General features: G+C 48.3%; 1 protein-coding gene across 1 annotated transcript in view; it reads left to right on the plus strand.

The window, feature by feature from the left end:
• The first annotated feature begins 693 nt into the window (after nucleotides 1-693).
• CDK14 (cyclin dependent kinase 14) overlaps nucleotides 694-12,025 on the plus strand; it is a 440,392-nt gene continuing 429,060 nt past the window's right edge. Inside the window, exons 1-2 of the mRNA XM_040964848.1 lie at nucleotides 694-928; nucleotides 7,289-7,320. Of these exons, the coding sequence (XP_040820782.1) occupies nucleotides 838-928; nucleotides 7,289-7,320 (123 nt within the window). The 5' untranslated portion in view covers nucleotides 694-837. The remainder of the gene's footprint in view (nucleotides 929-7,288; nucleotides 7,321-12,025) is intronic.

A 12,025-nucleotide genomic window follows, 5' to 3' on the forward strand; every position in this document is an offset into this window, starting at 1 on the left:
ACCTGCATGACCCCCGCCCGCCGAGGCTTAGAGTCGCAGCATCCGAGTCTGCACTTAACCTGCACAAAAGAGGCCCCTCTTTCTCCTTCGGATCCCACCCTTCACAGCGTCCTCGGTGCCCAGTAATAAAAATGCCTCGCGCGCTCTGGGTCACGCGCGGCCCGCTCCCCGGCCTGCCCCCTCGGTGCCCGCGGTCCTCGAGGACTCGGGCGGCCGGCCGGGAGAGGGCGCAGCCTGGGCGCCAGCGGGGCCGGAGGACGCGAGCTCGGAGCGCGGAGCCGCGGCTGCGCCCGGGGTCCCGCGCCCGGGGTCCCGCTCCGAGGGGCAGGCGGGGCGGCAGCGAGGGGGCCGGCCCGGCGCCCGCAACTCGGGCCCGGGAACTTCTCCCCGCCCCGCGCCCCGCGGCTCCCGCACCCCGCTCGGGCCCGCCCCGCCCCCGCCCCACGCCGCGGCCGCGCCGCCCCCCTGCCGGCCGCGCTTCGCCCGCTTTACAAAGGAGGGAAAATGAGGCGGGCGGCGGCCGAGGCGGCGGAGGCGCGGCGCGGGGCCCTCAGCGCGGCCGCCCCCGGCACCACGTAAAGCGCCCCCGCCGGCCCGCGCGTCCCCCGGGCCGCCCGTCAGGCCCGCGGCGGCCCAGGCCCGAGCAGAGGCCGGCCGGGTGGCTCGGCCGCGGGGTGGCTCGGCCGCCGGGGCCCTGCGCGTCGCCGCCGGCCGGGGAGGAGGCGGCGAGGAGGACGAGCCGCAGGCGCCGCCTTCCCGCGCCGCGCGCCCTCGCCGTTGTCTGCGCTCCGGCTCTGGACCAGTTTGGGGAAGTTGCCAGGGCCCCGCGTCGTCCAGATGTGCGACCTCATCGAGCCGCAGCCGGCCGAAAAGATCGGCAAGATGAAGAAGTTGCGGAGAACTTTGTCGGAGAGTTTCAGCCGCATCGGTGAGTGGCCGGCGCCCCGGGTCCCGCTCCCCTGCGGCCCCGCGCCGACGCACCGGCGGGGCAGCTGGCGCCGGGGCCGGGCTGGAGGGGTGCAGCAAGCCGGAAAGGGAGACCCCCGCACCGCAAGACCTGGCGCGTCCGGGATCGTCGCAAGCCTGCAGTTGCGGGGCGACCTCCCTGGCCCGCGGGCTCGCTCGGGGCGCTCGCGGGCACGGGCGAGGGGACGGCGCGGCCGCCCGGGTGTCCGGGTCAATTTTCGCGCGTCGGGCTTGGGCATCGGGCGTGGAGGCAGTGAGTTGGCGTTGGACATTGGCGGAACGCGGGTTGGTACCCTGGTGTTCGCTAAGCTATCCGGCGTCAAGGCAAGCAGGAGGGTACCCCGAGACCTTTTGTTCGGTACTTGGGGTCCCAGAGAGCGAGGGTTTGGGAGTGGAGTGCCCAGGTCTCCCAGTGTCCCCGCAGCTGGAGGGAATTGCACGCCGAGGAGCTCTCTGGGCGTGGAGCAGTCAAGTCGCCCAACTTGTTCCCATTGCTTGAGCCAGGGGCCATTGTCTTCCAACCAGCCAAAGCCCCGAGGAATGTTCAGGATGATTAGAGCCGTGTCAGACCGCGACTGGGGTGACAACAGTGTCACGTGAAACGGGTTAGCTCCAGGTTGGCTTTTGGCATAGAAACCCCCTGTTAACTTCGAAGAAAGTAGCCGCCTCCCTTCCCCCACCCCCCAGCTGTCAGAAGTTTCACTGATGCAGGTAACTGCCCTCAGCTGGCGGAAAAACAACCCTCGGAGTCCGCGAGAAGCCCCGGGCCTTTGTCTCGCGTCATCCATGTTAATGAGGAAAAGCCGAAAGGTACCAGTTCCTCAGGTTAGCGTCCGGGTGCTGCTGTCGCCCACCCTGTTCATTGTAAAGGCCTGCAAACTTGCTTCACGTGAGAGACAACGAGGTTGTGCGGGCGGGGGGTGGCGTCGGGGGGATCGAGGCAAGTTTTCTCTTTCACTTTTTTTTTTTTTTTTTGGTCATCTTTTGACTTCACATTCCCCAAGATGACTGCAAAGTTCTGTGAGAATGAAACTGGTCCAGGTGTTGTTCATTGTTATTCACTGTTACTCATCTGCATCGCCCTCTCCCGTCCTGGGCAGTGCCTCGGTACAGATGAAGTTGGGGAGTTGAGTGTGCGTCCTAGGTGGGGAAGCCTGTGTGCTATTCACCAGGAGCCTGCGCCCCGACGGTCAGCAGGCGGGGCCTCGAGTCCATCGGGCTGGGTTCGGAAACACACCGACTGTATTTACTCGTGATCATGACTCTGTTGGAGCCCCTCCAGTTTTGCGTTAAATAATTCATCGCACTTGAGTCTCAGGTTAAAAAAAGACATCAATATAAAATTTCCTTAGGTTTAAATACTTTCAGGGATTTGATTGACAATCAGTAAAATTTAGGTTCACAGTGGTGCAGGCAAATGGGGGTATTACAGTTGAATGGATTTTCTAGCTTGCTGAGAATCAGTGATGTGAAACTCCTTTTGAGTCCAGCTCTTGTTAAGTCTTTTAAGACCTTGCGGATGTTGTTTCCTCCCTTCGGGAAGCAGTGCAGCACAGTGAACACTACTGATGACTTCTTGTGCTGATGGAGGGTGGTGACTCGGAATGGGACGTCTCCTTGCGGAAGGCTGTTAGAGGAGACGCTGAAGTTGAAGCGACTGCAGTGGCATAGCAAGCCCAGGAAGCTCATGGGGAATAGCATCCCTGAACAAGTCCTGTCTACTAATTTCCTTGACGTTTTCTTTTCTCAACATCGAAAGCGATGAAGTCTTTCTGGTTATTGAGGGACTTTCCTCCCCCCAGTATAGAGTTGTGTATGTGTAGAGCTTACCTCGTCCACTCCCTTTGAAGGACTTGTGACGTGCTGGCGGCTGTGGAGTGTTAGCACATTGTGTGAGTCAGAGGTGTTGAGCTGTGTGCTGGATGCACTGGCCATTTCCCATGTTGCTACTCCTAGCCAAATGAGCTTGAGCAGCTGTCCTTATTGCCTTGAATTTCATTTTTTCCCATAAGTAGCTAAACTTGGTGATAGGCACTTGAAGACAAACACACACGCTGTCCCACATTGCATGTCATAGAAATTCAAGGATTGTCAATGTGGTACTGTTATCATTAGTGGCTCTGCTGTACCAAGGTGGACACTCTTCAGTAGAAAAAGGGAGAAAAGAGGACAGTGGGTCACTGTAGTACAGCCAGCCTACCAAAAGATGCTCTTGCAGTTAGGGGGCAGGCCTGGGTTTGAACCCTCTTTTTCCTGCTTGCTTCATGACCTTGAGCAGACATCAGTGACTGTTGCTGTTGTTGTGAAGTGAGAGGCAGAAGATGAAAAATCCCACGTGCAGTGTTCACCACAGGTGACTATCGCTCTAGAAGCTGTTGTCACCCCTTCTGGTTTCTGTTTATCCTTCTACACTGGGACTTCAAGGGGGAGATCCAAGAGAAAATGGTTTGTTCCTTTGGGATAATCTGGCATTGCAGAGTAGTGATTCCACTTAACCAGTCTCAGATGGCTTTCAAAGCAGATGTACCAACTTAGTTTTGCTTTTTTACGGTGATTGAACACTGGATCCTGTTGTATGATGGATGATTGTCCTTGTTTAGCCACAAGCAATTACCAGATAATTCATCTGTGGAAAATGAGGATAGTGTTTGAAAATGTGTGACAACCAATGAATATTATTAATAATTCTGAATAGATGACCATAGCAACACAATGTAATTCATTCGCACAATCAGAGATGATGCTTGACTTTGTCATAGCCCAGCCGAAACAGAACCGATGTGAGATGACGGAATTATAAAGGGTCCAATAAAACACATGGGCTTTCAAGCCATCATGCTCTAATCTATGGCATCTGCTATGAGGTGACTGTAATATAGCTATGATTCTTTTATAAGAGGAGGTAATTGAAATTTAAAGTCGCCCATGGATTTCAGCAATATCTGCATTTTTTTTTTTTTGCTAAGCAGTATCAGTGTGGTCTTTTACTTAGGAATTAGTATAGTTGCTCACATGTTTTATTTTTTACAATTTTAGCTAAAGAGATGGGAATTTAACCATTGAACATCTTAAATATGTTAATATTCATTTCCTCTTTTTTAAATTTTTGAATGATAACCTAGAAAGATAGAGGCTCTGTAGATGACTATCTCATAAAGGTCAAACTGACATTTCTTAATATTCATTTGAATGCATTTCTTCAGGCTTATTTGGATTGTTTCCTAGAGAAAGGGAGTCTTCGCTGTGATATTTGAGATGAGCCCGATGTATCCCACATCCATCAGGGCATGTGGTTTGTGAGAGAACTGAGTAAAAGGAAGAGGTTGTCATTCACTGAATTTCGGGTTTCTTACCTTGTGCAGTACCTGTGTCATTCTGGAGACCATCATTTGATGAGCCCTTTCTGTCAGGACAGAGAAATCTGAAGAGTAGGACACAAAGTTTAACCGTTGTAACACAACCTCTCCCAGTACGGGTTCAAAAGATTGCTTTTAGAAATGTGCAACGTGGAACTTAATCTGTGAAGCCTGGATAAGAGAGGGCAGCGAATGAGTTTCATGTGGCACAACGTCAGTGTGCCAGACAATGCAAGGTGCAGTTGTTTAGCCATGGAGGTAGGCATCGTTAAGTTCACTAATCATTACCAAGTGCCTCCTCTCTGCTGGGCATTGTGTGGACACACAGGTGACCGGTGAGGCTGGTCCCTGTGGTGGGGGGAGAACGAGCCTCTGTAGGGGCATTGATAGGATAAGGAGACAGATGGTGCCAGAAGAGCGGTGTTCCCTGGGAGGTGCCTCCCTGTGAAGCTGATGCTCTCCTGGGAAGCCTTCTGCAGAGGGATGGCCTGGCAGAGGACTCGGTAGGACATCTGGTCCTCTTCCATGGTTAACTGGAATAGTACAACTTGCTTGTTACTGCAGCGGGTCCTCGGAGGCGGTTGTGTGTTCACAGGAATGATTCATGTCAAGGGATGTGATCAGTAAGGGGCTGTTGCAAGCCTGCCTTGGGCAGAGTTTCTTCTTCAATGACCTGATAAATATCTATCAAGACACCTTTCATTAGTCTTGTTTTTTTGGTGGGGGTCACTGCTAATTGCACAAGGATTCAGTACTGAGAAGGAAGCATGGAAGGTGTCAGTCTAGTCCTGGAAGGTACCAATGAAGTAACGGACCTGTTGGCCTTAACATGTTCCCCCTCCTGCCCCACAGGGCACTGGACTTGAGGATACATAGTGCAGGGAAGAGAATCCTGGCTTGTTCCTTCTAGCCTAGCAGATACTCCCACAGTTTCTTCTCTTATTTTCTTCTCTTTCTGTCTCTGCATTCCTCCATGCTATCCTGAGTATTGGAAGCGGATCAGGGCTCATGAGGCAAGGAGGAACTGGACCAGCCTAGATGTGTAGGATCTTCACTTTCCTGTTTCTCAGTGTGATGGTTTTCATTCCGTGTTCATAGTTGCCCAAGGGGTGATATCAGCTTGAGTTCTTACTGGATGCTTTGCTTAAGTAAACAAATGGCTAACTCTTTAGAGCTTGTGTGAGACACTGCCTGCTCCCATGGAGTCAGTATATTTAAAGGTGTGGGTGTCAGGAGCTCAGCGAATTGCACCATCACCGCCACCTTGCAAGGGTGTGCAACAGTGGGAGTGTGGAGTCGCCAGAGCTGGGTGTTGGTAAGGGTCACAGGCGTCTTAACTAGCAACTTAGCTATTAGACCAAACGCCATTCCCTGTTTAAAAAAATTGTTTTTATGTGAAAAGCAGATTTACAGAGACAGAAGGGGAAAGCAAGAGAGAATTTTCCTTCTGCTGGTCCATTCTCCAGAGACTGCAATGGCCAGAGTTGAAGCAGTCTAAGTCAGGAGCCAGGAGCTGCATCTGGGTCTCCCAGGTAGATACAGGTGCCCAAGGATGTTAGCCATCCACTGCTGCCCTCTCAGGTCGTAAGCAGGGAGTTGAGTTGAAAGTGGCTTAGCCAGGCCCGGGCTAGTGTGCATATGGGAGGCCAGCACTGCAGGCAAGAGAATTAGCTTGTATGACACAGTGCCAGCTCTGATTATTCCCTTATTTTATCTTTGACATAGTCTATGGCATATGCATAAAAAACACAAGCAGTTGAATACAAAATAAGTCCTTTGGGACAATAGACTTGTCTTTATTTTTCACTCACAAAAAGTTTTTCTTTGATACAGTCAGATCTATTATAGATCAGTTTCCTAAGCAAAATGAAAATCCTGCGCATTAAACTTTAGCATTAAACTGTCTTCCTTGGACAGCCTATATCCCTGTTAACACAATACCTCAATCACATACTTGATCTTTTCGGAAAAAAAAATTAGAAAAATTGCAATATAAAACAAAATTACCTTTTCAAGAGTGTTAGAAAAGTTTTTGTATAATAGATTCAGGTTACACTTGTTACTTTTCCTCAGAGCTTTAATTATTCAAATATTCCAGCCACTGGTTTTGTGGTAGCAGTCCCTACGCGTCTGCCCAAGCAAGGACCATCGCCAGTAGTCGGCCAACACCTCCCCATTGCTCTGCAGACGGCAGGCATTTGTCTGAGTTGCGCATTTAGATTAATGAGCTACTTGGCACATTCTTCTTGAACAAGAAGCATTCTAAGTAATCCCAGGATATGGGGACCTAGGAATTTGCCAAGTAGAGGTGAAATTTCTTGTCCCCCACCCCCCTTCCCTGGCCTTGGAGTGATAAAATCCCGCTACCAATGAAACAAATTTGAAGTATTTGCTCATTCCTGGAAAGATTTTGACTATGTTCTCCTTGGAGTTCAGGATGCGATGTGTCCCATTGACCGTTGTCTCTTGCTCAGCTGTGCTTCTCCGACACGTTCCGTCTTTCCTTAGTGTGAGAGTCTCATGCAGGACGTGAGTCTGGGCAGTCGCCCGGCCTGTGGCTTGGCGTCCATACACCTGCCGGGATGACGTAGGGTCAGAGGCCAGGAGCTTATGGGAAGAACTATTAAAGATGACTTTGTGATTCTTGCATGCTTTTGTTCAAACAATTTTTGCATAAAGAAGATTGTGGGGTAGATCTGCATGGTTTCACTCTGCACCCGGGTTTGGGAAATTAGCTCTATTTACATAATTACGGGCAGTGATTTACAAGGAAGTGTATTGTGTGGTATCTTTCAACTGCCGCTTGTGTATTGCATCCTGACACTTGCTGGTCAGGTTGGACTGCAGTTTTTCTTTCTGTAATGAAAACACCATGATGCTTTGTTCTGCTCTGTTTTCTAGAACTTGGATACTTGGTCTCCTTGGGATTTTTCACAGTAACTTTCCTTTCCCTTTTTATTTTATAGCCCTGAAGAAAGACGATGCCGCGTTTGATGAGGTAGGCTAAATTTCTTTATCTGATGTTGGATATATTAAGTTACGGCCAGGTAAAGCTAGTAGGTGCCAATTTCACACAAATGTACAAATGCCTTAATAACAAATGAGCAAGAAATGACATCTGTGTAGTTAGCTAATGATAGATCATTTATGATTTTTAAATAGACGTTTGAATGAACTTTGGTAGCTTTTTAAGCTGGTAAACACAGTGATGAGACACACGAGGGCCTTCTGCCTTCTTGTTGGGGATGGTAGTTGGGAATCTTGGCTTGATGTACATGCCTAGGACAAGTCTGGAGCTGTTGGGACACTGGGCTTGGTGTCCCCTTTGCAGACCTTGGCAGCATCCGGTGTGATGGGGTACTGACGCCACGGATCGCCTGTCTCCTCCCAGAGGACGAGCTGACTTTTCCTGCTCTAGTTTGTTCTTCATCAGACCTTTCTTTATCGTCTTGCTATCTAGGAATAAAAACAAAACAAACCAAAACAAACAAAAAGCCCTGTCCAAATAAGGCAGAGGGTTCTTATGCAATTAATAGCATCCTTAATGTGATATTTTAAAGCATACTGTTTCCTGAGATCTTATAGTCCAAGTGGCAATCACCGGGAAAGTTTTATGTGTTTGTGAAATGTTTCCAGTCCTGTGACTTTACAGAGCTCCATGCACTGCCCACTATGCCTGGGCATGACTGATGCCAGTGTGAAGCCAGGAGCTGTGAACTCTCGCTAGGTCTCTGGGTGGCAAGGACCCAAGTCCCTGGGCCACCTCCTACTGACCTTTAGGGCTCACGTGAACAGGAAGAATCAGGAGCTGGGTTTTGGATGGATTGAGGATGTGTGTTTTTGTGGGACCACGGAGAGATCTGTACCGTGCCCTTGCCTTGCTGCTTAATGAAGGCATAAGTTAGTTTGGTTGGGTTGTTGTGGAATCCTTGAAATACACTACCCAAGCTCCCCTGTGCCATGCAGCTTTACTGAGGAAAGGGTGTCTGTGTGCATGGAAGGTCTCCTTGGCCATGTGGCAGGCCGTGCTGCATGGCAGGTTCACTCAGGAAGGACCTGCTCCAGGCTGAGCTCTCTGGCGGGCCAGCATCATTTGGCCATCACGGTCTGCCGCTTCATTTGCTGCACCTGTTCCTTTTTTCCTTCCCTCTCTGGCTGAGTTCTGCAGAGCTGCATGTCTCTGGACTCCGAATTGACTTTACCTGCCAGCATTCCTGTAACATCCTCTAAAACTTAATTCTTGTAGGCCTGAAGCAGTAGACGAACCTCTTCCTACCCACCCGTAGTAGTAGGTAATAATGGTGCTTTCCTCCAACCTGTATTACTGGAATTTCTGCAGTGTTTGTTACTAAGACGTTTTCAGATTATTTTCTTCCGTCTCAGGAGAAATCAATGTGAAAATATTGGGTACCTTTTCTCTCTTTGTAAAGGAAGTTCTTCCCTCTAATTATGAAAGTAATTTAAGCTTGGTTGAAAAAAAGGAGAGAGAAAAATCTTAAGTAGTTACTCACATACAATCCCTGTTGAATGTCCTTCTTTGCTTCCATGTTTTAGTAACCTAGATCCTTGTTGTCTTACATTTTCTTTAAACCTGTGGTGTGATAGTCCCTCATGATTTGACAAACTCCTCCTAATCATTGCTAGGATTTAAAAAATTCAATTTACTTAATTCTTAATGAGCTCCAAAACAAAGGAAAGCAAAACGGAGGTAGGCATTTGGTGTTAAGTTCCTGGGTTCTGGTCCTGCCTCCTCCTCCAGTCCAGCTTCCTTCTAATTGACCTGGGTGGCAGTGTTGACGGCCTGGGTTCCAGAATGAGAGACCCAAATGGAGTGCTATGCTGCTGGGTTCTGCTGGCCTCAGCCCAGGCTGTGGCAGGCATTTGGAGGGTGACTCAGTGGATGGAAGAGCTCTGGCTCTCCGTCTATGTCTCTCTCTGCCTAAAATGTAAAATGAAAACAAAGAGAACTGAAGTCAAGAAGTGTTGGCTGTTGATTCATCAAAAAATAAAAACACCGTCTGAATCTTGAGTCCAGGTGAAGATGAGTGTTGTGTAGAACCCACAGCTGGCTCTCTGCTTCCTCTTCTGAAACCTCGGTTTAGTGCGGGTGTTGTAATTGGAGACCCAGTCAGTCTTCACCTTGACATCATGTTTTTCTTCCTGTGTTACAAGAGGTGAATACTGTAAATTGCCAACGTCAGGAATGTTAGATCTGGATAAGTCATTGTCCAGCATTTTTCTCCTGCCCTGTTGTTCCTTAGATGCAGACGCTGAGATCTGGACAGGCCAGGTAATTTCCTGTTAGTTGGGGGAAGACCCAGAGCTTGCAGCCTGGTGGAGGGTGGGGAACAAGGCCTGCCTGCATTGAAGCTTTAAGCAGCACCTGCCAGTGGAACCATCCTCACTCATTCCACACTTTGCGGAAAAAAAAGATAATTGTGAGCTCTGTCTCTGTCTTAAGGTAGTGGAGAGAGGGTTAGATGCACGGAAGTAAATGAAAGTTCCAGAATAATGGATGATACAATGAAAGTCTCTGTCAGTTGACGTTGTCTTCATTGTCTCTTGCCACAACATCCACCTTATGTAGTTTCGAGAGCTACAAAGCGAATGGAAGGATTCTGCTACAAAGTAAGTACTGAGCATAGTTGGAGCAGTTTCTCTAAAATCTTGTGTAGAGTATCATGTGATGGTTCCCATATTAAACATGTGAGATTGTCATCTGAAACCCACCATGTGTTCTGATTCCATGAGGGATGGTTGCATTCTACTTGGTCATCCCCCAGTGTGCTGTGATTGCTAATATTTAATCTGTTTAACTGAGTTGGAAGTAGAGACAGTGACACCAGGTGTCAGTCGTGATGGGTTCTCACTGGCCGCTTCCTATGTCCGGGGCAGAAGTTGTTCAACTTACTCAACCCCAGGTGGGTGTCTCATTTGTAAAAATCCATCAGTAGCAAAACAGTTTTCAAGTTGCTCTGGAAAGAGGGATCCTAAATAACAGACCCTTCCCCCTGTGCTATTGGCTTGTCTGAGTTACTCTGTGGTCATTTTCAAACAATTTTGCTAGAATTTGCCTTGATTCATAGTTTTCCATCTTTTTTTAACCCTCTCCTGGAGTTGGGAATCTCTGCAGTTGACACTAATCCGGTTCAGATTGGAGTCTGGAAACCCCAGGGCTGGGTTGTGTCTCAGTAATGTGGGGAGGTGTGGCCGCTCTCTGCTGCCCTGAGGTTTATGACTTGCAGGGTTCCTTATCTGAAGGAGTGGCTGCCTCCCAGGGCGTCTGCCATGCCAGTGGTGCAGCCTCTAGGTTTATGTAGAGGATTCCTCTGGAACGTTGTAAATATTTAATCTTGAACAGAAAAAAAAAATTATAGACTGAAAAATGGCAGTTTTATTCAGGGATTGTGTTCATGAACTACGGGCCAACACTTGTGCAGATAGGCCATACAAGCTCATGTATGTGTGTGTCGTGTGCGTGCCCATGTATGAAGTGTTTGAAAGCTGGGTATTGAGACCTGTTGGCGTTCACAGTGTTTGATGAATGACGGGATTTTGCTCAAGGCCATCGTAGCCGGAGAGGACGTCCCCTTGCTCAGCGTGCCCTTCATTCACTGCGTGCTTGCATCCTCACTAGCGTTCGTCCTAGCTCTTGCACGTCCTGGAGGCTTAAGCTACACATCTGACTTAGGTGCGTCAGCCATTTATAAGGATAGGCTAAGGAAAATTGCACTGATTTTAGTACCCACTGCCCCTCAACATGCTACTTGGATTCTCAGTGTTGACTGCAATAATACTTGACCAAGATGAAGTAAATGTCGAGGAAAGGATTGATTAAACGTAAAGAACAATTGCTCATAGCTTCGTGTCGTGGATTTCGGTGACACTGATGAGAAACTCTGTTGAGTGTAAACTTGGTGTGTCTGATCCTATTGCAGAACTTTTGGGTGTCTTGTAACCTTCTTTCACTAATAGACGCCCAGCCCTGTCCCCCATGTGTTCCTGTTTTTCCCTGGGCGGTGAACAGTGGCTCCCCAGTGACTGCACAGGGGAATTTTTGAATCTTATTTTTGGCCTTAATGATTTATTTCTGAATAATAATGGTGCTTAGTATATAAGAGGTCAGAAGGTACAGTTAGTCTCTGCCAGTATAATGTTGCCTCACAGAAACACTTCTGAACTTGGGAGACAAAAGCTCCAATTAAGTTTAAATATGTGTGTAACAGAGTTGGGAATGTCCAGAACTACAGCAGTTCGTGAGTTACTCTTAAGCGTGAAAGGTTAAATTGCATAGTTCGGCTTTGCACTTGTTACTTATTTAGCTCAGATGAGCTCTCAGAACTAAATGTTGGCATCGCATGGCTCTTTGGTGAGAAATAGAAAAATTTTAGTGATAGAAATAAGCCTTAAGTTTCTTATCTCTGAGGTATATAACCTATAACTAAGCATTAATTTGTTTATCAAAATGGGCAATCATTTATGAATTTTTAATTTGTTCTCTGGTCATTTCATGTTTGTGAAGTGAAAAGGGGCTAACAGCAATTATTTTGGCAGTTTTCAACATCTTTTTTGAAGTCTCGGAAAATGTGTACAAAGTATAAAAACATCTTAGTTATTAGATTGCATTTGTAGGTCTTCCAAACACATAAGCTGACTTTGCTTATTACCTGTTTTATGTAATAATTATGTTAGACGGACACATC

Source organism: Ochotona curzoniae, unplaced genomic scaffold, assembly GCF_017591425.1.
Source record: "Ochotona curzoniae isolate NIBS_2020 unplaced genomic scaffold, NIBS_Ocur_1.0 scaffold_3835, whole genome shotgun sequence".
Taxonomy (NCBI): Eukaryota; Metazoa; Chordata; class Mammalia; order Lagomorpha; family Ochotonidae; genus Ochotona; species Ochotona curzoniae.